General features: G+C 40.4%; 1 protein-coding gene across 3 annotated transcripts in view; it reads right to left on the bottom strand.

Annotated features, from left to right (window-relative positions):
- LOC146375972 (GDNF family receptor alpha-2-like) overlaps window positions 1-22556 on the bottom strand; it is a 66645-nt gene that overhangs the window by 19798 nt on the left and 24291 nt on the right. For 2 of the 3 annotated variants that reach the window (XM_084946009.1, XM_084946012.1), the window contains exon 4: window positions 12087-12465. In XM_084946009.1, coding sequence (XP_084802135.1) covers window positions 12087-12465 — 379 coding nt within the window. The remainder of the gene's footprint in view (window positions 1-12086; window positions 12466-22556) is intronic. The other variant, XM_084946011.1, reaches the window with a different exon arrangement.

Genomic DNA, 22556 nt, shown 5'->3' with positions numbered 1-22556 from the left:
GGCAAAGACCACGGAAGATTAAAGAAACTGAACAAGCACCGTGTTTCTTTTTAGAAGCAGAGCTTTTTCAGACAATGATGGCTTAAAAACAGTAATTTAAAGTTTAGAGAGGTGTCCTGAGTGTTCAGACAATGGTGTTCCAACACCAGGATGCAGCGCATTTCATGGCTTCCACGGGCTTTCCATTATACCTCGGCAAAGCGCCTCTCACTGCTGAAATTACAGGCTGTCTAGCTCAACAGAGTTTTATGGTCATTTCAGCCACTCAGCCCCCAGGGAAGTGGCAGGGGGAGCCCCCACAGAGGTAGACTTCTTTCAACCAACCTGACACTTTAAACACAGTGATTCGGCTGAGCGCTGAGTGCCTGTCCATCCAGCTTGGCAGTAATAGAAAACTAATGGCTTTTTATATGGATTCTTATTCCTATCACTCGATGCCCATGACAAACAATGTGACTTAAATCAGATGAGTGTCAGTCTTGGAAACCATTTCCTTGCGAAGGAGGAGAGGAACAAGGAAAAACAGTTATCAAACTCCAAAGTCTTCTAATAGCTTCATTTGAAAAACAACAGTTCATTGAGAGTCCTAGCTGGTTTGGAGAATGTCCCCTCTGTGCTCTGTCTACAATTATGAGTTTTTTTTCTACGGATGATACTTTCTGTTAAATGTGAAATTATGGCTTTTCACTCTTATCGCTTCCCACAGTCTTTAGCCTAGAGAGTCTTTAGAGACCATATCGCTCAGTCATCTACAGAAAGCATAACAATAACCATGACACAATAGCTGCCAACATAATATCTCTTACATGAAGCAAATAAGAAAAAAACAAAAGATGTTTCCCCTCTGCTACCTCGCCTCTTTTTTTTCTTCATCTGACCTTATCTTCTCCTCGCTTCTCCTCTCTTCTCCTTCTTCATTAATGTCCTGTTGTCACTTTTGTGTAAACCAATTGCCATGAGCTAGAGGTGCTCATGTGCAAATTCATGGCATGTAAATTTGACCGTGGTTCGGTCGACAGCACTCAGCAGTTCTTTTGTCACTAGCTGTTAAACGCCAAAGCAAACAATGCGGCCCGGCAATGTTGTTGTTTTTTTTCTTCTTCACAATTAAACCGTTTTGACACTCTTTTATTCTGCACCGCTCAATACATGACAAAAAACTATTATGAAACTCCTAACAATGAAGCACTTACCTTGTGAGTGGAGTGCTATGAATATATTTTGATTAAAATAGAATAACATCTGTCAGAGTTATTTTTTCTTACGACTAACAGACAATTTGCAGTGTCTCCTTTTCCTGCTTTCTCTCCCTACGCTTCTGCCGGTGACCCTGAGATGGCGCTAGTCAGAGGTGACGGTCTGTTTCAGCCATTGCTATTTTCTCCAAAATGTGTCTGGACAGAGGCCTGCCTCATTTAGATCTACTGTACTCACTGGGATTCCTAGTCAATGCTTTAAAAGGCCAACTGTGCACAGATGGCATTGAGTCAAAGCGCAAGGCAGTTTAGCTTAGCTGTCAAATGAAACAACCTTTCTACCCCTTACTCAGCAGAGAATTGAAACCAACAAAAACTGGCTGGTGACACAGTTTGTCCTGCATTATTAACCAGAAGATCAAAACCATTTGAAATCTGATAGACCATCTGAAGAGAGCTGCGTATGGACGATACTAATGCTTGTTGAAAAGGAAACTGGCTTTAATATCAGTGCTTATTTTACCGCCTCAGTTTCTCATGCATTGAAAGTCATTGTACAGGTCACAAAACTGTAAACTAGCAGTGCTGAGTTATTGGATCTTAACATATGAAGAAGAATCAATATCAGAATTTTCAAAGATAGATTTGATTTTCTTCTGCATTTGCTCAGTTTAAAGAGTTGGATTTTGATTGAATGTACAAACACTGCTGGTGAACCCATTTTGTACCGGTGACATTACAAAGCAATCTGCTCCCAGTGACAGAGAGATTAATTACTGCGTAAGTCTGCAGGAGTAATATTCAATTCAATAATACCTTTGTCACCGTTAGATTTGATTTTGTTATTATGAAAAGTAACGACTATGACTTCATTTAAAGACACATACCAAGTTCCCATCAAGTGTGTTTTCTTTCTTCCATGGTGAGTAATAACTCTGACAATACATCAAGGGAAGTCTGACAATATGTTTTCTGTTTTGTTGCCTCTGTTAAGTGCAATCAGTTAAGGGAAGTTATAAATTTGGCAAAACTGAAATGATTGTATTCAGCTCTAAAAACCAGAGACACACTGTGACTAACCACATACTTCGCTGGCCTCTTACCTCGGCCTTTGGCACCACTGTAAGGAACCTTGAACCATCCCTTAGTTATGCTGCAATAGACTTAAGCTGCCGGGGGGGCTTCCCATGATGCACTGAGCGTTACTTCTCTTTTCGCCCTCCCTGTGTTTAAACACCACTATTGCATTTAATCATTAGTAATTATTAAACTCTTTTTCCTTTCCACTGCTGCCACGTGCTTGCACATAGGGGATTGTGTAATACTTGCTTTTTCTTCTAATATTGTACGTTGTGGACCTTACAGCAGCAGTCCCCAACCCCCGGGCCACGGACGGGTACTGGCCCGTGAGTCGTTTGCTGGTGTGAAATTTATGGTTTTCAGGGTTTTTAGTGTTATTTTTTAATCGTTTTTATCATTAACTCGGTTTCCCTGGGTCTTTTCCCGTGTGTTATGAATAAATCTTCTGTTTTTGTACCGGTACTGGTTCTATTTTGTTGTATTTATCCAACACATTTAAGGCTGGTCCGTGAAATTATTGTCGGACATAAACTGGTCCATGGCGCAAAAAAGGTCGGGGACTGCTGCCTTACAGTATGAAGCACCTTGAGACAACTGTTGTTGTGAGTTGAAGAATATAAAAGAAACTTAATATTGGCAAAATTACAAACATCCTGTCTCAGAATTATACTGAAAAACTAGTCTATGGATTTGCTGTTTCTAACCTGAAATACTGTAATTCCCTATTATCACCACATTGTCCTAAAAGCTTCCTAAAAAGACTTCAGTTAATCCAAAACACTGCAGAGTATTGACAGGGACAAGAAAGCTACGTACTCTTCATTGGCTTCCTGTTAAATCCAGAATTCAATTAAAAGATCTTTCTCCTCTCTGATAAGGCCCCATTACATATTAAAGACCTTGTAGTACCATATCATCCCAACAGAGCACTTTGCTCTCAGACTAAAAGTACAATAGGATGTAGAGCCTTCAACTATCAGACCCCTCTCCCATGGAACCAGCTCCAAGCTCGGGTTGAGGAGACAGGCGCCCTCTCTACTTTTAATAATCAGCTTAAAACTTTCCTTTTTTGTGAAGCTTATATTTAGGGTTGGATCAGGTGACACCGAACCACCCCTTAGTTAAACTGCTAAAGGCTCAGGATGTTGGAAGACTTCCCATGATGCACTGAGGAGTGCTTCTCAACTACTCTCTTCACTCTGTTTTCTCCTGTTGTTTCCTTCGCTCTGTCCTCCTCTGCTCTGTGCTCGCTTTCCCCACAGCCCCAAAATGGTTGTTACAGATAGCTTTTCCTCTGTGAGTCTAGCTCTGCTAAAGATCTCTTTCTGTTTAAAATGAGACATTCCTCTCCATTTGTCATGGGCTTCCTCAATGGGCAAAGCTGAAATGTTGGGGTTCCTTATCTAATATTGTAGAGGCCCATATTTAACTTACAACATATTGCAAAATGTCTTGAGATGTGAACGAGCAATATATAAATAAAACAAAATAGAATTTTGAAAGATGTTTGATATATGGCACACGCTGTCCAGCAGTGTGGGTTTTGATAAAAAGTGAATAGTTTGTTTAAAGTTGTACTTGTTTGAGTTTCCAAAAGACAAACAAACCAGTCAAAGTGAACACATCAAACAAGTAGATTCATTTTCCTAAAAAAAAAAGCAAAATGCTGATGTGCAGTTGTTACCAATAATTAAATAACGATCAGCCACATGCAAAATGATTCAGTGGAAATGTTTATAGTTACATGCAGCAGCTTTTAGCAAGTCTCTGTAAGTATAAAGAGAATCTGAAAGTAACAGTGATTAAGAAGTGAACGAGTCGGCCTTAATTGACACATTCAAAACCACACAGCGATCGTACAGTAGATAAATCGGAAGCCCTATTGATAATGTTGGCATTAATAATAGATATGGTACCACGGGAGCACACTCAAGGAGTACCTACGCTGAAAGAGGAACTAAAAAGGACCCTTAAAGCAAAGTTGCAAGCAATATAATCATCTCCAGCTCATACACAAGAAAGGGTTACTTCCCCCGGCTGTACTTATAGCTATGGAAAGTTTCTCTGGTCCGAGAACATTTAGTAATCACTACAGCTTTCCGTTATACCATGTTCCCTCCGAGATTAGAATTAGGAAAGTAAATGCATTTACTAATCCATACATTGGAATGAAATGCACAACTCTTTTTGTTCCACTGAGTCCCCCATCTCGCTCCCTCTACCTCTCTTACTCTCTTATACTCTCTTTTACTTCTCTTTCACTCCTTGTGGTGCTCTCATGTGTATCCAGCAAGCTAAGCACGTATCCGCTGAAGCCGATGCCTGATTAAAGCCACAAACTGTACTATGCACAAGGAAAAGGTCGCCAATTGACACACGCTTTGCTTGCAAAGCCAGCTTAACACTATCAGAAAAGACATTCACTTCGATGGCTTGTAATGTTACCAGAAAAAAGACAGAGTCCAGGTATTGCCTTGAGCCCAGACTTTTGAGGATAAGTAAGGAAGATCTTCTGTCTACGCGTATGCTTTTATACGCTGTCCTCAGATGTTGAGAGTGGGAAAAATTCTGGAAAGCGAGGACAGCTCAGTCAGTCCTTTCTTCTTCAGTAGTGTTAAAGAGATTAACCTTAGTTTTACCTGTAAGAATGGATTTAGATTTAAATCTGCAATATAAGTCATAATTAGACTTATGGATACAATGATACAGAATACAAACTTACATAGAAGGTGTTTTAGCTGCCTTGCTTCATTCATTAAGTATTTCTTCTTCCATTTTAGTTTGTTTAGTTTGTTGTTGCACAGCTAATCAATCCTGTATACACTTAAGTATTAAACTTTCTATAGTGGCAAGTAGGCCACAGTCCAGCACAGTCAAAGAAATGTCAATTTTATCTGCATACCCTCTGTTGTTTTGCACAAACTTGTTATTGCCCCTACACTACAAGGTACAGTGCTGTGAAAAAAGTATTTGCTTTCTTGATTTCTTATTGTTTAGCATATATTTAAGATCACGAAACTCATTTTAATATTAGGCAAGGATAATCCAAGTAAATACAAAATGCAGTTTTTAAACAATGATTTCATTTATTAAAGGAATAAATCTATTCATGGCTATTCAAATCAAAAACCCAATAAAAGGTTGGGCCACCCTTGGGAGCAAGAACTGCACTCAAGTGTTTGAGATACCAGTGTGAGTCTTTCACATCGCTGTGAAATTTTCACATTGCTCTTCTTTGGGGAATCATTTTAATTCAGCTACACTGGAGTTGGCTTCAGCTCCAGACTTTGACTAGGCCAGTGGTCCCCAACTTTTTTTGCACCACAGACAATATTTTCACGGACCGGCCTTTAAGGTGTCGCGGATAAATACAACAAAATAAAATGATACGACCAAGACACAAACTGTGGTATTTTGTAAATATAATAATACATTCTAATTCACTGTGTAATTGTGTAACTTTATTAGCAGCGTCTTGTGGCCTGGTACCAAACGACTCACGGACCACTACCGGTCTGTGGCTCGTGTGTTGGGGACTGTTACGTTCCCCTGAGGGGTCTAGGCGGTGAGGGGGAAGTAACAAAAAGTGACCGGGTCAGAAAAAGGAGTCAAGGAGGCAAAAGGGTTAAATTAAAGAGTTTTATTAAAGTTTCTATTAATACCAACTAAAAGAGACGGACAAGCCGCTATCACCATTTAAGAAAACAAACAAAACTCAGGCGTTGGTCAATAAAGTAAAACGTAAGCCAAAAAGAAAGAGAGTAGCTCACTAGCTGCAAACCACAATAACACAGCTCACTAGCTGTAACCACTCACAAACACACACAGCTCACTAGCTGCAAACACCACAACCACACACATTTCACTAGCTGCAACCGCACTCTGGCACTCTGGCCCAGAGCTCACCTTTCCCTGGGCTTAAATCTCCTTGATTACTGACGAGAGTCAGCTGCACAAAAGGGAAAAGGTGGCACCTCAGGCAGAAGAGGTAGTGGGACACGCCCACACTGGCACCTTCAGGAGGAGGCCCTGCTAGGGCCGTAACACCCCCTCCCACAAATACAAACCCGACTAGGCCACTCAGAAGCCTTCATTTTGTTTTCTTTGAGAGACTCAGAGGTGAATGAAACTGCATTTCAATCTCTGTCGTGAGCCGAAGTCATGATTCCTTCAGTTATAGTCGTCCAGGTCCTGAAGTGACATAACAGCCTCAGACCATCACAATATCTCCACCATGTTTGAATGTCTAACAAGTAGACACCAAGTGGACCAGAAAGTAGAATAATATTAAAGCTACATCATGCCGGTTGGTGTTCTAGAAAGCTACTGCTTTAACTACATAGAACTGCTGGAGTAAATAGGTAGGGAGTAGTGATAAAACCACAGAGAATTATCACCAGACTTTGCTCCACTTACCTCAGAGGGATTTTATGTTTTTCAGCTAATTGTTTTAGCTTTAAAGCATCTGGAGGAGAAAGCTAAGTTACCAAATAAATGTGAACATAATGGACCATTTAACAGATTAATACATACATACATATTCCCATACACACTGTAGTAGTCATGTTCCTGAGAAATAGTTATTATATCTCTGTGGCCGCTGTTCCTGTAGATGTTGTATTACTTCATTTTCAGAGAAAACAGCTTCCACGCATATACGTGTTGGATGCTTATTAAAACTGCAGAACTGACCTACGTGTGACTGGAAAGCTAAGGATTAGAGACCAGGGATCATGGTGAGGTTCCTCACAAGTGCAAGAGAACAAAGGTGTATGTGAGAGAATGTGTGAGAGCAAAACTGCAGATAAAAGGGCAACAGCATTGCGATTTCTTTCAGCTTCATCTCAGAAACTTCAGGTTAATGCCATGTGGGGCAGTCATTCCCCCTACGCTGTTCTCCTGCAGTGGAGGCTTAAATTGTTGGATGCAACAGAGAAGACTGTTGATTCAGGGCTCTGTGTGTATGTGTGAGAGGGGGGGAGGATGCAATACCCTGTTTTTTTTCTGTAAGCAAAAGTAGACTGATAACACTATTTCTCTCAAACTGGGTCAGGTTACCTGTACAGGGATCGATTGTCTCTCTCTGCTGCCCACTTTGAAACCCAGTGGCCAAAGAACTCAATCAAAGAGCACCCAGTGAGCCTGAAGACCAGGGGAAATAAATCAAAGATAAAAGTGTTGCATTGATCGCCTAGACAATCAATACAGTACACATACACAGCTCAGTGCTCTTTGGGATGGGCTTCATTGAGCTTGTGTTGCATAAGGTGACATGGAAATGGACAGGGAATTTCTCTGAATGAATACATGTGCACACACACTTACACACACACACACTACAGTACCCCAAAACAGTGCATCCAAATATAGCCTATTGTCACTCTGAGGACTCGGCAGTCCCAAATGAATAGCTGTTGGATCCACAGGAAGGATTGCGATACCACAAGGTAGAGAAGTAGAGAGGAGAGGAAGCAAGGGAAATAGGGAAAAAAAATCTGTTTTTGTCTCCCTGCGCAGGATTATGGAAGGTAATAATGTAATAACTGTGGTGGAAGTACAACAAGCTGTAAGAAATAAGAGCTGCTCCATTTAATGCTTGTTCTCTGTCCATCTACAGCCCCAGGGTATGTCAACAATTGCCTCCTCAGAGACGAGGAAGAGAAGGAAATCTTCCAGAGCAATATGCCATCTAAGCCCAAGCCAAGATTAGCTATTTGAAATCTTTTCAAATATTTAGTCTTTGTTTGATTGAGCTCTAGGCTCCACCTGCAGCGATCTGAATAGTCCCCAAAGGTAAAATCGTCGCCAATTTGGCATCCAACACGCTCAAGGTAAAACTCCAAAAATAAAGTAGCTGAGGGCTTTTTATTAGTGTAAAGTAGGAAATTGCAGTCTTTAAGAGTTTAGAATAAATAATAAAATAGATGAGGGTGTGTTTTGAGCTGTGACCCTTCTTTAGCAGAGTATATTTCAGGGAGCTATGCTTGAATTTGAAATGGCCTGTGGAGTCTGCTGCAGAGATCCACAGCCGTGTGACCAAACCACTGACCTCCAACCTACTGCAGTATAGTTGTGCGGCCCAAATCGATTCTGAGACCCTCCTCTTCCTCCTCCTCCTCTCTCCGTCTCATTATCTCTCCCTCCTCCCTAACTCAAACTGTCCCTTGTGTTAAAACGAAATAGGTTTGGGCTTGCTGCACATCCCCCGTTTGGCGTCAGACAGGCATCCCCGGGGAACACAGGCCTGTCTTTGAGTGATCTTCCGCTGGTTTTATCAACAAATCTCTGAGAGGGAAGAAGGGAGCCAATGAAAGTTTCCTCTGCCGAGGCACTGCTGCATTCTGTGTTTAAAAAGAGGGCTCCTTCGAAGACTGTTCATTGTGATTATCACCAGGATTTCGCAAAACATACCGCAAACTGGGGACTTCGTCTTCATTAGCATGACAAAGTTTTATCATTCTGCTTATACAGCATACTCGATAATAGTAAATTAGAGAGCGACTGAACAAGTGTTAATTAAGAGGGTGATGTCTTAATATTCTACTGAATTATCAGATCAAATAAAAAAGCTAAATGTTTCCACAGTCTTTAAGGACATATAGCGATCCTGTAACGTGTGACATCACGCAACAGACAGAGGAATACGTCGCAGGACGGCGTGATAACGGACATCCCACAGCAGGAAAAAAAAGAGCACCAATTTGAGAACAGTGTCAGCCCGCTGTAATTGAATCGTAGTGACATTCTCTTGCATGGCAGCACTTATTCACTGCAGGGGAATGCACAAACAGTGGATTATCAGAATTACGTTCAAGCTCAAATTGGTTGTACGCGAGGATCTGCGTGTGCATGTGCAGCTCCTGAATTGCTCTGTCGATACACAGGTGCGTCCACGCTGTGTGAGTGCGTACGCGCTCATCGAGCTGTTGACCTCGGTGGGGCATTACGCAGCAACAGATAATGAGCTTTAACGTTCTATTTCATCTTTCTCAATAAGGAGGCACACAGCACAGACACCTCAGGGTCTAAAGGTCAAAGAAAGCAACTCAGCCTGAAAACAGATTACACAAAGCAGGCAAGCAGGTAATTATCGAGACAATCATAAATTGGAGGAGAGGTGATAGACTTTCACTACTTTAACAGTGCGATTGGATTTAGTGTTGGTGGAGAGAAATTATGTTTTTGCCATTAACACTCGACTCGAAGGCTGCTCACCTCTGAGGAACAAGGTTGGAAGCGAACATTCAGAGAAATGCTGCTCTCCAAAAATGCTGTGCATCATTAGCTCGACTAATTTCAGTGTTTGCAATGGTATCATTCTTCTTTTTAAGAATATAAGCGCGTGTGTCGAGATTTCCCAAAAGTGAGAAAAACAGTGTGTCACTTTGACTTTCACACCTACGACGTTTTTTAATAAGGAGATTAGCGGATGAGGTTTTTAAAGATGCTTTAAGTGATTTTTTTCAATGTTGTGGTATTTGTTTCGGACACAAAAACCACAAAGATTAAAGCATTAATTATTTAAAAAAAAATACTTTTTTAAAGAAGAGGCTGTTTCTGAGTTTCAGGGATCCTGAGTAGATAACAAACGAGTTATTTTCACTTGTAATATAATTGAAAGGAGACTTCTATCAGCTGCCTAATCACTTGTCACACTGGAAAATGAAAAAGTAGCCAAAAGTTTTCCCTTCTGTTAATTTTCATATCACGAGTATTATTTTTAGCAGTGAGCTTTCAAGGGTCTAATGATTGGTTGAAGCCCATTAGGCTCATAAATGAGTTTTTAAATGCTTAAAATTACTGGAATTTTTTATTCTATTAGACAAATGAATTCAGAGTACTTCTACAACTGGCTGGGCATGAAGCTTGTTGATGGCCAGATGTAGCACACGGTACGGAGGTTAAAAAAAAAGAATGAAAAGAGCTTGACAGCTGATTTGGCAACAACTGTTGTGCTTCACCTGCTTTCAGTGGCACTAACACAAAGAAACATGCCACGGCTGGGTGGAAGTGAATTGAATCTGGCCTCTGAATCCAATAGATGCCCCACGCAGCCAGAGTGATTCACTAATGTTTTGTTCAGCTTAATTAAGCACTGTTCCTCCAACTTTGCCTCACATCTTCATCCTGCATCTAATAGCCACAGCTTCCCTTAAAGTCTCATTAATGTTACTGGCAAACGTAGGGCAGAACAAAAAAAAAAACCTTTAAGATATGGCATTGGAAGACAGAAAAAGCTGTCGAAAACAATGCACTAATTCAGTGCTTCATTTTTACTTGTCCATTAATTCCCGATTATTATGAACCAGATGAGCCAGATCTTTCAGTCAAATAACCAAAGCCGGTTTGCTAACACAGAAACATGTATCCTCATCCATATACAGAGCTACTTGATTTCGTATTGTTTCAGATCATTAAACAAACCTTAATATTTGATAAACTGAGTAAATATGAAATGCAGTTTTCAAATGATGATGATGTAATTTTTTAAAGGAAAGAAGCTATCCAATCCTACTTGGGCCTGTGTGACAAACTATTTGCCCCTTAAACCATATAACTGTTTGTGCCACCCTTGGTACCAAGAACTATAATCAAGCATTTGCGATAACTGGCTCTCTTCTTGACAACATTGTTCATGGCCACACTGAAGGGTTTTCAAGCATGAATGATGCGTTTGAGTTCATGCCAAAGAATCTCAGTAGCAGTAGGCCACTCCTAAACCAAGCTATTCAGAGGTGGACATGCTGTTGTGTTTTGTATCTTTGCTGCGCTAACCTAAGTGAGCTTGAGCTTCAGGGCACAACATGATGGCCAGACATCCTGGATTTTCTGGTAGAGAGCAGAGTTCATGGTTCCTTCAATGAGAACAAATCTTCCTGGTGATGGAGAAGCAAAGCAGCCTCAGACCATCACACTACCACCACCATGTTTGACTATTGCTATGATGATTTGTTATGAAATGCTGTTAGTTTTACACCAGATGCAATGTGACTCAGACCTTCCAAAAACCTTCATCTTTTGTGTCATCAGTCCACCGAATGTTTTCATCAGAATATTTTTGGCATATGTGAGACGAGCTTTGTGTTGTTTTTGGTCAGCCGTGGTTTTCTCCTTAAACTTTCCCATGGATGCCATTTTTGCCCAGTCTCTATCTTATTTTTGAATCATGAACTCTGACCTTAACTGAGGCGAGTTAGGCCTGCAGTTCTTTACATGTTGGTCTGGGTTCTTTTGTGACTCCCTGGATGAGTCACTGATCTTCGATCATCGTCTTGGAGAAATTTTGGAAGGCCGTCCACTGCTGGGAAGCTTCACCGTTTTCTCCATTTGTGAATAATGACTCTCACTGTGGTTCACTGCAGTCCCAAAGGCTTAGAAATTACTTTGTAACCCTTTCAAGACTGATAGATGTCAGTGACTCACTTTCTTTAGAACGTGGCATGATGTGTTTCTTTCTGAGATCTTTTAGCCTGCTTCACTTTGTCAGACAGGCTCTATTTAAATGATTTCTTGATTCAGACAGGTAATTACTTTTTTACACAGGACTCAGAAGGATTGGAAAGCTTTTTTAATGAATAAAATCATTATTTAAAAACAAAATTTTGTATTTCCTCTGGTTATCTTTGACTAATATTAAAATTTGTTTAATAATCTGAAACATCTAAGTGTGACAAAAGAAAAAAAGATCAGGAAGGGGCAAATACTTTTTCACAGCACTTCTAACACTAGCCACATACTGCACAGAAAAATGTTCTTCTGGCCATTATATATACCCAAACCCGCCACCCCAACCCTGTCTGTTTCCATCACCTGCACAGAGGGTCCTGGTGACAGACCTTCCGTAGCTCCAGACAGTTGGGTTTCTCCTTATCTTTATAGGAGCAGTCGGGCACAATTGTTTGCCTGCGTCGCTCAGCGCAGCCTGTAGTCTGGCAGGGGCAGAAGAGCAGCCGGTGGGTGAACTCACTGGGCACTCGGTCTAAGAAAGTCCTCAGGGCCTTATGGCAGCGCTTCCTGCTGCAAGTTTCTCCCGGTTTGAAGTCTGCTTTGCTGCATATGTTGATGTAAGAAGCACGTTGCCTCTTGCAGCTCCCATTTAAGTTGCATGCTTTGGCTGCATCAAGGCAGGGGTTGCAGTCCCTCTCTGTATCAGGACAGTGGAAACCTTTCTGGGTCACTGTGACGGCTGCTGTTCATAAAAATACAAGAAAGAGAACTCTGTCAGTTTATTAAGCCCAAAGAGAAAAAACGTTTAAAAGATGTAAAGTGTCACATGTCCTGTCTTTGGGTAGAAAACATTTCAATTAAAAAGAAGTAAAAGCCTTCACGTCATGTCACTGCAAACTTTTAAAAAATATTTTTATTAGTAAAACATGTTTTCACTGAAAGAATCGTCACCTTTTTATAGCTCCACATTTACACAAAGGTATCCTCACAACATTAATAAAAATGCATTTGTGAAATGCATTACAAACTAAATGAACAAAAAACATACATCTTATCTTTAGATTGTAATATTTTAGTAAACGCACACTCTCTCACAATGACACGTTAAATGGCAAACAGTAAGGACAGCAGTGGAGAATTGAAAGATTTCAACCGTGCCAGCTGAAAAAATGATCTTAAGTGAGGTTGTCAAGCATAACTGGGCTGCCAAAGCGTCCAATCCCAGTGGACGGCTTTGTATCCAATGGGATTTGTTAAAATTTCTGAAGGGTGGGAGGGGCCTAATTGTTGGAGTTTCTGTAACAGGGTCAAGAAAGGTTTGAGCTGGAAGTCTTCAAGAACGGATCCCGTTGTGAGTGTGACTGTTAATTTCTTCTGAGCCAGAATCATCATCAGTTTTACTGCTCTCTTACTGACAAAGACATTACCGATTGTCCGTAACACCACACACTGAGGATGATTAAGCCAAGGAGCCACGCTGACGTGTTTCTCTGCTTTATGGCCGTAGCATTTCGTTATAATAACAGCAGATTGACTGGATGTGGAAAAGCTGAAACCCACTGGTGATGATGTACTTATTTTTCTCGAGGCTTCTCGGGCTTCCCATCATCTTTGCGTTTTAAAGAAATGCTTTATTAAACGTCCCCATTTTCAGATTTTACTTGTACTCTGACACAGTTGCTGTAAAGCATTACCCAGTATGCTACCTGTCTTGACCAAGCATCTGTGCGAGAACTGAGAGGAATAAAAATCTTTCCACTGAGCCTCTGACTCAACATCATTAATCTGATATCGTTTAGATTTGGCTTGGCTGCAAAGTACCATGAACAAACAAAACAGTAATCCTTGAATCTCTGACTATGTTCCTCTGTTTCTCCTACCAACAGTAAGCCACCAGAGGGATACTAGCAGCCAGCTCCATTCACTCCAACTGAATTATTGATTTAGTCTGTTTCAGACCTTGAGTGAAATATGAATAAATTAATATATGATTCCAAATGGACGGATAAATGATCTGTTTCTAGATAACAGCATGGCACGATTACCATCATTTTAGTACATCACAATATTTACCTCAATTTAACACTAATAATAGTTACAATTTTAAGTTATTTAACAAATGTAGCAAACAAGGACTCTTCTATCATACTCATTAGTTTAATGGAGAAATGTAAAGCAAGCTGGCGTCCCTGGGAAAATATTGACAAGAGCTTTTATTTATGTGAATGCTGGCAAGTGGGAAATAGCAGTAAATACTGTAGCATCTGCTCCAGACATGGTAAGCTCAAGCACTTGAAATGGCTGCTGTAAACCCTTCACGCTTAATCCACTAATCTAAGATCGAGTCCCCTCATTTATTTCTAGTGTCATCACAAACTAAGACAGTGCAATCACTGGTCAGCACACACGTAGAAAAAAGATTACATCATTAGTTATGTTAGGAGGATGTCCTCAGATATACCACAGCTGCAGTAAAAAAAACAAAACATGCTTTTCTGAGATATAACAGTAATAAAGCAGGTTCATGTTCACGTGTGGCACCCCTCTCTTGTATTCAGGGTATATTAGAGAAGTTAACCTGCCTACCCTGTAGATAATGATATTTCAGAGGTCGTGGCGGCTTGGTGACACTCAGAGAGATTCATCTCTTATTCAGCAGAACCAATCTCACTCTGTGTCTATCAGACAGCCCGGAGCAGGAAGAAGACCATTTATTTTAGAGGTGTGTGCTACAGAACTTGTGTTGTTTCCAAGTGGTGCATCGCACATTATCAATCCTAGAAATGGGGATACATAGAATCACATCGCGACACAGGGGAAAAATAAGCAGGCCCACCAAATTAATGATTTTGTCGTTTCAGATCACATCAGATAAACCAAAACTCATACCCACTGAAGAATAACAGAAGTAGAATATCAGGGGTTCATCACAGAAAGAAGAAAGCACGTTCAATCTAGCTTTCAGCTAACCAGGGCTTTCATTTAGATGAATCAAGGTTAATGTAGCAAGCGCGCTGATAAACGGTCCGGGTGTTAAGAGAAATGTCCTTATTTGTCACAGACTGGGGGGAAAGCTTTTCTTCTCTGTTCAAATATTGAAAGCATTAACCCGACAAACCGATATTAAAATATACTTGAATCATCTTATTTATCTTTGCACTCTCTAAAGGGGAGAGGATAAACACTCCTCAGCAGATGTCAGACAGCATAGCACCCTCACTATTTGTTAGTCTAAGTGACTGAAAGGCAGACGGAGTTGCGCTCAGATCGTTTACTTATGTGACTTAGTTGATCTGTGAATATACTGAGACATGAAACAAGAGCTGAGCCAAGCTTGGCTGAAGAGGGCCTGAGGGGCGGGGGTGGGGGAGAGTTTAGCGGGGTGGCTTTCTAGTGGTTCAGGCTACATTACACTGGGAGTTTACAACTTCTAAATCTCTCCTGGCCATCTCCAGGCTTTAATGTAGGCCACTGAGGGGGTCCGGGATGAAAAGAAAATAGGAGAAGGATGAGCTACTAAGATTTATCTGACCAAGCAGGGCCGAAGCCGCTTTGGAGGCTGTAGCGATGGAAGGGTTTTTTTTGTTGCTGTTTTTTTTTTACTACCTTTGATTGGGGAACTGAGATTGAATTTAGTGCACAACCCAAAAAGATGTCCTGGGGCGAACATAAGATACGAAGCCCACTTGATGGCTCTGACGTGCTTACACACAAACAGGATGATAGCAAGAGTGGGAGGGGAAGAGGAAGGAAGCATTGAGTTGAAGATGGGAGGGGAAATGTTTCGGTGTTGTTCTACAGAGTCATAATTGATTTTCCAAGTGCATTACAATGGAAGTTTTCAGCAAACACATTCTGCTATAATGTGAGGCGAAAGATGTTGATAAGCTAATGATACGAGACGTGCAAAAATGGAAAAAGCTTTAAGAGGGAAGAGAATGCTTGAGCAGTTGATTACAGGAGCTGATCATGACAGATAGAAAGATGAAATGGGAGGACAGAGAATAACAGATTGGACAGCCACTTACAGAGACAGGCTGGAGAGCTTTCAATTAAGTCATCCTAATTCAGCAGAGATGCGCGACATTTGCTCAGAATAATTAACCCAGCCCATCAGCAGTGCAATCAACAGCTCTCACCGTCACAATAATCAACACCTATCTATTAACTTACCTTGTTAGTTGTCGTACCATACATTAATGAGTGAGCGAGGACGCCAACTGAATGACAGACAAGTGGATGGGTTGCACTGGCTGATTATTATTGTAGATACTAGAAATGCAATCAGTGTCATTAAGGACAAAACAAGTCGTAAATATTGTGCTGCCTTCTGGCTGCACGATCGTGTCTGTGGGGATGTTTTAAGCGCGCAAGTGCAGGACAAATGCCATGTATTAAATTGAACTGAGGGATGCAAACGTTTGAAATCATCTTTAAATGACTGTTTTGTGTCGTAAAGAACGTGTGTCTTAGACGTCGTGCTCCGGTTCGCTGTCAAAAACTCTCAAAGCGCTGTCGTCACTTTGCGATCTTGCTGTTTGACTGTTAATGGGCTTTTAATAAGGATCTGTACACTGTGGGCATCATAAACAAGGCTCCACTGATGGCAATGTGGTGCAAACAACCATCTATTCTTTCTGCACGTATAGCACACGCGGGCAAAGAAGGAAAGATAAGGAAAAGACTAAAGAGAAGGATGCAGGGGGATAAAATGTGCGATAGGAGACATCTACAGGAAGACAGATGGAGAGAAACAAAATTACTTAAGACCTTTGGTTCAGTGAGAAATAAAGAAAAAAGGGGCATAATAAAAAGCGAGAGAGAGAACAAGGAGTGGACAGAGCTTGTATAAATGCAAGGAAGTGGATAAAACATTCGTGTAATCAGTATCATGATTTTGATACTTCTTCCCCAAAGAGGAAGCGATCTTCTTTCCCCAGTAATTGCTCTCCGTCAGCCTAATTTGAATTCTGCATTTCATATATCATCCTATACTCAAGGGACACTACGCTGCAGAAGGAAGTTCAGCCCAGGTTAGCAAGAAGCTCTTGGCTCTGGGTATGTTCTCAGTAATTAGGAAAGGTGCCAAAGTTTGGATTTAATACAGCCCTGGGTGAGCGCGCGAGAGCTTGTTAGGGAAGTCTTTAGTCTGGACCCCGAGGAGCATGTCAAGCATTTCTGTGTCAAAGGGCTCATCAGTCATTAGTTCTATTCTCCATGTCGCAGTGGGGTTTTCTATATGGAGGAAGATGGTGCACCAAATCTACAACATCATCTCCCAAAGCCCTTTTAGCCAAGTTAAACATGTAGATGTCATCATTCTTACGGATCAGCTGAATGTCCCCTGGTATCATGGAGAAATTGCTAAAAAGAGGAGATCTTGTATAATCACATAGAAGCAGGACTACCTACCTTTATGTGAGAATAAATGTGTGTGAGTGGAGGTGGGAAAGTGATATCCAAAGGATTTCTAAATCATGGCAAACACACTTCTAAATACTTGAGATGTTTCTGTTGCCTTCAAGTGACGTTTCCTAGTATGAAAACGCTCAGTGACCCTTGAGTCTACCACCTGTAGTCTTCACTGGCTCTGATGCAGAATTTGTTCAAGTCTAACAAAAGTGTATTTAGGTCAGCCTGGCCAATATTGTATCAAGAATCTTCTTGTCTCGTCATTACCAGCACACAAGGGGGCAATAACAAAACTTACTAACAAACTGAAACATTGCTGTTTACTGTTATTTATTTCTGACTTGTTAATAAAACGCTGACTATTAAAAAGGGCATCTGATAAGTGTGCCTGGAACAACTCTCATTACTGACCCAGAGAGAGACAAGCTCTGGCTGGAGTGAGGGTGAACTGATTAGAAAATCCACACAGAATAATGAAGCATATAAACAAAGTAATATATATGCATGGAGGCACAACAGCAAGCGTGCACAAAACGAATCTTTCACTAACAAACACATGCAAAGATACATTCTAACACCCCCCACCTCACCCACCATTACTTAGTGTTTGTGTATCTAATAGTAATTGTTATAGGGTGTATGAGGACAATGTGAAAATGTCAAACACTTCAACAGCATGCTGAGCAGGACTGTTGCCCCGTTCCCTTTTCCTCAGCTGTAGAAACAGCTTTCTGGATTTAATTGGATGGTAGGCCCACGGAGCCGAGAGGTGAGAGGCTTAGTGCAGAGAGTTACAAGGTCTAACTAAGGGATGTTAAACTTAATTCCTGCAGGAACCTCTCAGTGCAGGATTCGCTGCTACCCTCTGTTCCTAATAAGTTAATTAACTCACCACCGAGTCACTGAGAGCAGAATATATTTCACAAGGAGCATATTAACAGTTACGGTCAATGATATCTTTGCATCCTGTGTGTGATACGCCATTCATCTGGGCTTTGGAGAGGGGATTCTCTCTCCCACCTTCGCACCTGGTGTCTTATTGATCTGAGGACAGGTCTTTGGAGTTGTAACTGAGAAAACAGAGGTTATGGATCACAACTCTGGTTCAATGTACAGAGCCGGTATTGGTATAGAAAAGAAAACGTTATCTGTTGCAGCTTTAATCAGCATAGTGATCAGCAGGTTAAAAGGTACAGTAAGTGTCCTTAAAACAATTATATCGGCAGAAGCAGATTCCCTCTCTGAACTAGCAGAACTCGCTGGAGCATTGGTTTGTCTGTTACTGGTAAGTGTGGGTTGATAAACAAATAAAAAAGTGTCTTCCTGTTGCCCCCCTCTTTCTTTGATTTGCTAGATTCCCTGTGGTGCTCAGCAGAATTTGATTAGAACAGGGAAAGTATGCATTTCTTATTACTTGGGACTCAACTCTTAGAGACCTAAAGAGGATTGGATTTGGATTGAAAACTGATTATCAACAGATTTCCTCAGGGTAAGACTCACTTAGCTTCCCCTATCATTTGATGATGAAGATCCTTCTAGGGACAAAAAAAAAAAAAAACACTACATGCACATACTGCTGTTTATGTGCATGTAAGTCCCGATGTACCTTTGTGTCCAAGCTTTCTACTGAAGATCATGTGGTTAATATGTTTTACAAGTAAGGCAATTTATGACTTCAAATTAAAAGTTTGAAAAGTGTAAAGCATTGACTGATTTGCTCATGATGTGCTAAACTAAATCTGTCTCGAGTCAGATTTAGAGCAGATGAGCAAAAAAATCAGAGCAGGTGTAAGATGAATAATGACTAGTTTATTATGCAGATGATTGTGCTTAAACAATATTGTTATTACACATCTTGCATATTTACTCAGTCTTTTTGTTGTTGTTGACCTGATAGCATCTGTGAAGTGCATCCTTTATACGTCCTTTAATTTTCTAGCACAAGCTTTTTTTTTCTGTCACAGAAATTGTTTTCAGCTCAGATGCTGCCATAGAAAACAGAGCTGCAACTGATTAATCACTTTCTCTCATGCCTAATGACTTGTTAGGCCACTCTATATATTAGCTGAAATATATATTATGTTGCATAACTTATGGTACGATGATATATCTCAAAAGGGCTTTTGAGAGCCCTATCACTGCTGGGAAAGTGAGGACATTCTGTCATTCAGAGGTTCATGCTTACTTCAATGTCCTTCACAGCTTAATTCAGACACACCGACCACAGTGAAGGAACGAGCTACAACACTTGCATCATATTCTGCGCAATGCGTAAAATCTGACACTGAATCGTGTGACACATACTGACAGATCAAACCGTAATTATGATACTGTAGCTTATAAACTGGAGGTTTGCATGTCAGCTCACCTGCCTGAAGTGATGTTCACATTGTCAGTTACTTTTAAATCCCAATCCATGCAGTTTCTGAGAAAAAAATTCTTATTATTACTAAGGAAGTAATTAATGGTGTTACAGCTCTTGTGCCACAATGTGTGAATGCACCCAGCTGTCTCACTCTCGAAAAAGACTTCTGTTAACAGCTGGAAGCTAAAAACTAACTACAGCTCCTGTTAAAAAAATATCAATACTTATGATTTTTTTTTCAGTCTCTATCTCACAGGAGCAAATTTGGGTGTCTAATAGCAAATGCTTTCTTCTCGCGAGATTAGTATTTAGGGCAAGGTGTGCCAGTTTATGAAGCCAAAAATGTACATCAAACTTTAAGTTAGATTTTGATTTTCAATTAGAAAATGTGTCTGTTCAGAGGAATTGACAGCTTCTATCAGCAGTATAATTAAAAAAGAACTGTTTAACCATTATTGACTGGGCTGTTAACATTTCCTAAAAGCGGCCATATTTTTCAGTGTTACATGTCAAATGACAAAAGAGATGAAATTTAATACAAACGCTTGATTAGTTTCTTTGAACTGTCACAGTTTGACATGAACCGCGGATACATGAAAGTGAATTCTCGTATTGTTATAACGTGAATAAAAAGGGCCACTGTGGGCTGTAATTTGAGAAACTTAGGTTTGGGGGAATTTTCAAAAACAATGGCAGGAGAGACATGCCCAGTTAGCTGTTAATGCATTCATCATGCAGTCATCCTTCTGGTATACTAAAGGTGACACATAAATCTAAACATAACCTTAATACAGGGTCACTGTGCACAGGGTCACTGTAAAATGTAAAGAAAAACAGAATGCAATGAATTACAAAGCTCATAAACGCATATTTTTAATCACAATTTAACATAGAAAATATATCAAATGTTTAAACTCAGAAATGTTTGCATTTCCATAAAAATCTTGGCCATTTTAAATTTAATGATAGTGACACATTTAAAAAAAAGCTGAGAAGGGCAGAACAAAAGGCTTGTAAAAGTAAGTTGTACAAAAATTTTTCAGCCAATTAGGTTAATTGGAAACAGGTCAGTAGCATGATTGAGTTTGAGAGAGGCAAAGTTTCTCAGAAGTAAAGATCAGCCAAGGTTCACTGAGCTGGACTTTGAATATCTCACCATTAACAGGACATAATAGCATCAAATGATACGAGAAGGCCAGATATCAGTACTAGATGTCCATGAGCCCTCGGACAGCAGTGGATTAAAAACAAGTATATTTTGTCATGGAAATCACTTCCTGGGCTCTGAAACACTTCCAGAAATTACTGTCTGTGAACACAGTTCACTGTGCCATCCACAAAGGCAGGTTAAAGCTCTTTCATGCAAAGAAGAGGCCACATGTGAACATGATCCAGAAACACTGCTGTCTTCTTTTGGCCAAAGCTCATTTAAAATGAACTGGGGAGATGTGTAAAACGGTTTGGTGGCCAGACAAAACCAAAAGTGAAATTCTTTTTTGGAAAACATGGACACTTTCTTCCAGACTACAAAGTAAAAGAATCCAGGTTGTTATCAGCATTCAGTTCAAAGGCCAGCATCTCTGATTGTATGGGGTGCATCAGAGTCTATGTTACTGGCACATTTGGAAGGACACCATGGGTGCTGAAAGTTACGTACAGATTTGTACAAAGGTAAGTAGAGCAACATGCTAAACCACATACTGTCTCTACTGCAGTAGCGAGGTTTCATAGCAGTGGGGTCTGGGTGCTAAACCTGCGTGCCTGCAGTCCAGACCTTTGACCAGCTGAAAACATGAAATGAGAACATCAACAAAGAACAACCCAGAACTGTTGAACAGCTTAAATCCCGTATCAGACAAGATTACTCAGCTTCCTCAGAAATGCAGAATTTGTAGTAAGTTACAGTAATCTGCAGAGGGAGATATTTTATTTCAGCATGAAAATAATCACGGTGTTTAAAGTGTTTAAACAGAAATTATTAACACATTTACATGTATATACATATTACCCCCCCTACCTTAATCGATTCTGACAATTAAGGATACTGGAATGTACTTAATACGAGTTTTTTTGCTCACTACCGACTTTGCGGCTTTAAATATATTATCTTCCCCTGCTGGTAATGCAAATTTGGCATATAGTAATGCAACTTCTGCAAGCATGTCCATTTCACGTTTTGGAGATGCAAAGCGTGAAATGGACCCGGTCTATTACACGGTTTCCCACGATACTGGGTTGCTAAGGTGGTGTAACCTTTTCCAGAAAAGCACATTCAAATTTTTGATGATTAATAGAAAATTAATCATCAGAAGAGTGCATGTCTGTAGGGGACTTATATTCCTTCTTTAACTTCTCTTTAAAGTATTTTGCCTAGATCATTATTTTATTTTTACAAATTTTCATACATTTTCACAACTATGAGTTTCTACCAACTAAGCAGGTTAAGAATACAAGTTTAGCATGAATGCTGGCCATACTGCATTCACTGAAGCTGTCAAAAGCACTCCCAAAGGAAAATACTTTCCATAGCTTTCCTGCTCTACAAAGGAACACTTCCACTGCTCCCCTATACAAACCTGGCTCCCTTTCAATATATCATCTCCGTCATGAGGTAACCATAACCTCTGCCCTGAACTGACAGCATTGCCTGTGTCATTAGTCATAGGAGTGAAAAATATCTGCCAATAACCTGACTGCTTAAGCTTAATGTGGACAGGTGTGCAGGGGGGAGGTATCATACCTTGTGACAGAAACCAGACTGCAGGAGCCAGACCTGGTCTCTGCGCCAAAATGTGGCAAAATCTATCTGACACTGAACTTGATGGATGTGACAGGGAGCATGTTTGTATCAGCTAGATGAGGAAAGTTAAACTATGCCAAGCTATGCTGTGTCACATTAAATACAACTAGATGTACCTTTAAAGCAGTGACAAGGTCAAGGAAGAACTTTATTGCTAACCTAATTTCCTCATTGGCACATTTAAAAAGCATTATTTTTAATTAATCCGATCACTATACTGTCTTTTTCCCCCCACTATAATTTTTTTTCAAAGTAA

This window comes from Perissodus microlepis, chromosome 12, assembly GCF_051167445.1.
Source record: "Perissodus microlepis isolate ML-2025 ecotype Zambia chromosome 12, ASM5116744v1, whole genome shotgun sequence".
Taxonomy (NCBI): domain Eukaryota; kingdom Metazoa; phylum Chordata; class Actinopteri; order Cichliformes; family Cichlidae; genus Perissodus; species Perissodus microlepis.
The sequence above is the reverse complement of the archived record's forward strand: the minus strand, read 5'-3'. Positions and strand labels throughout refer to the sequence as shown.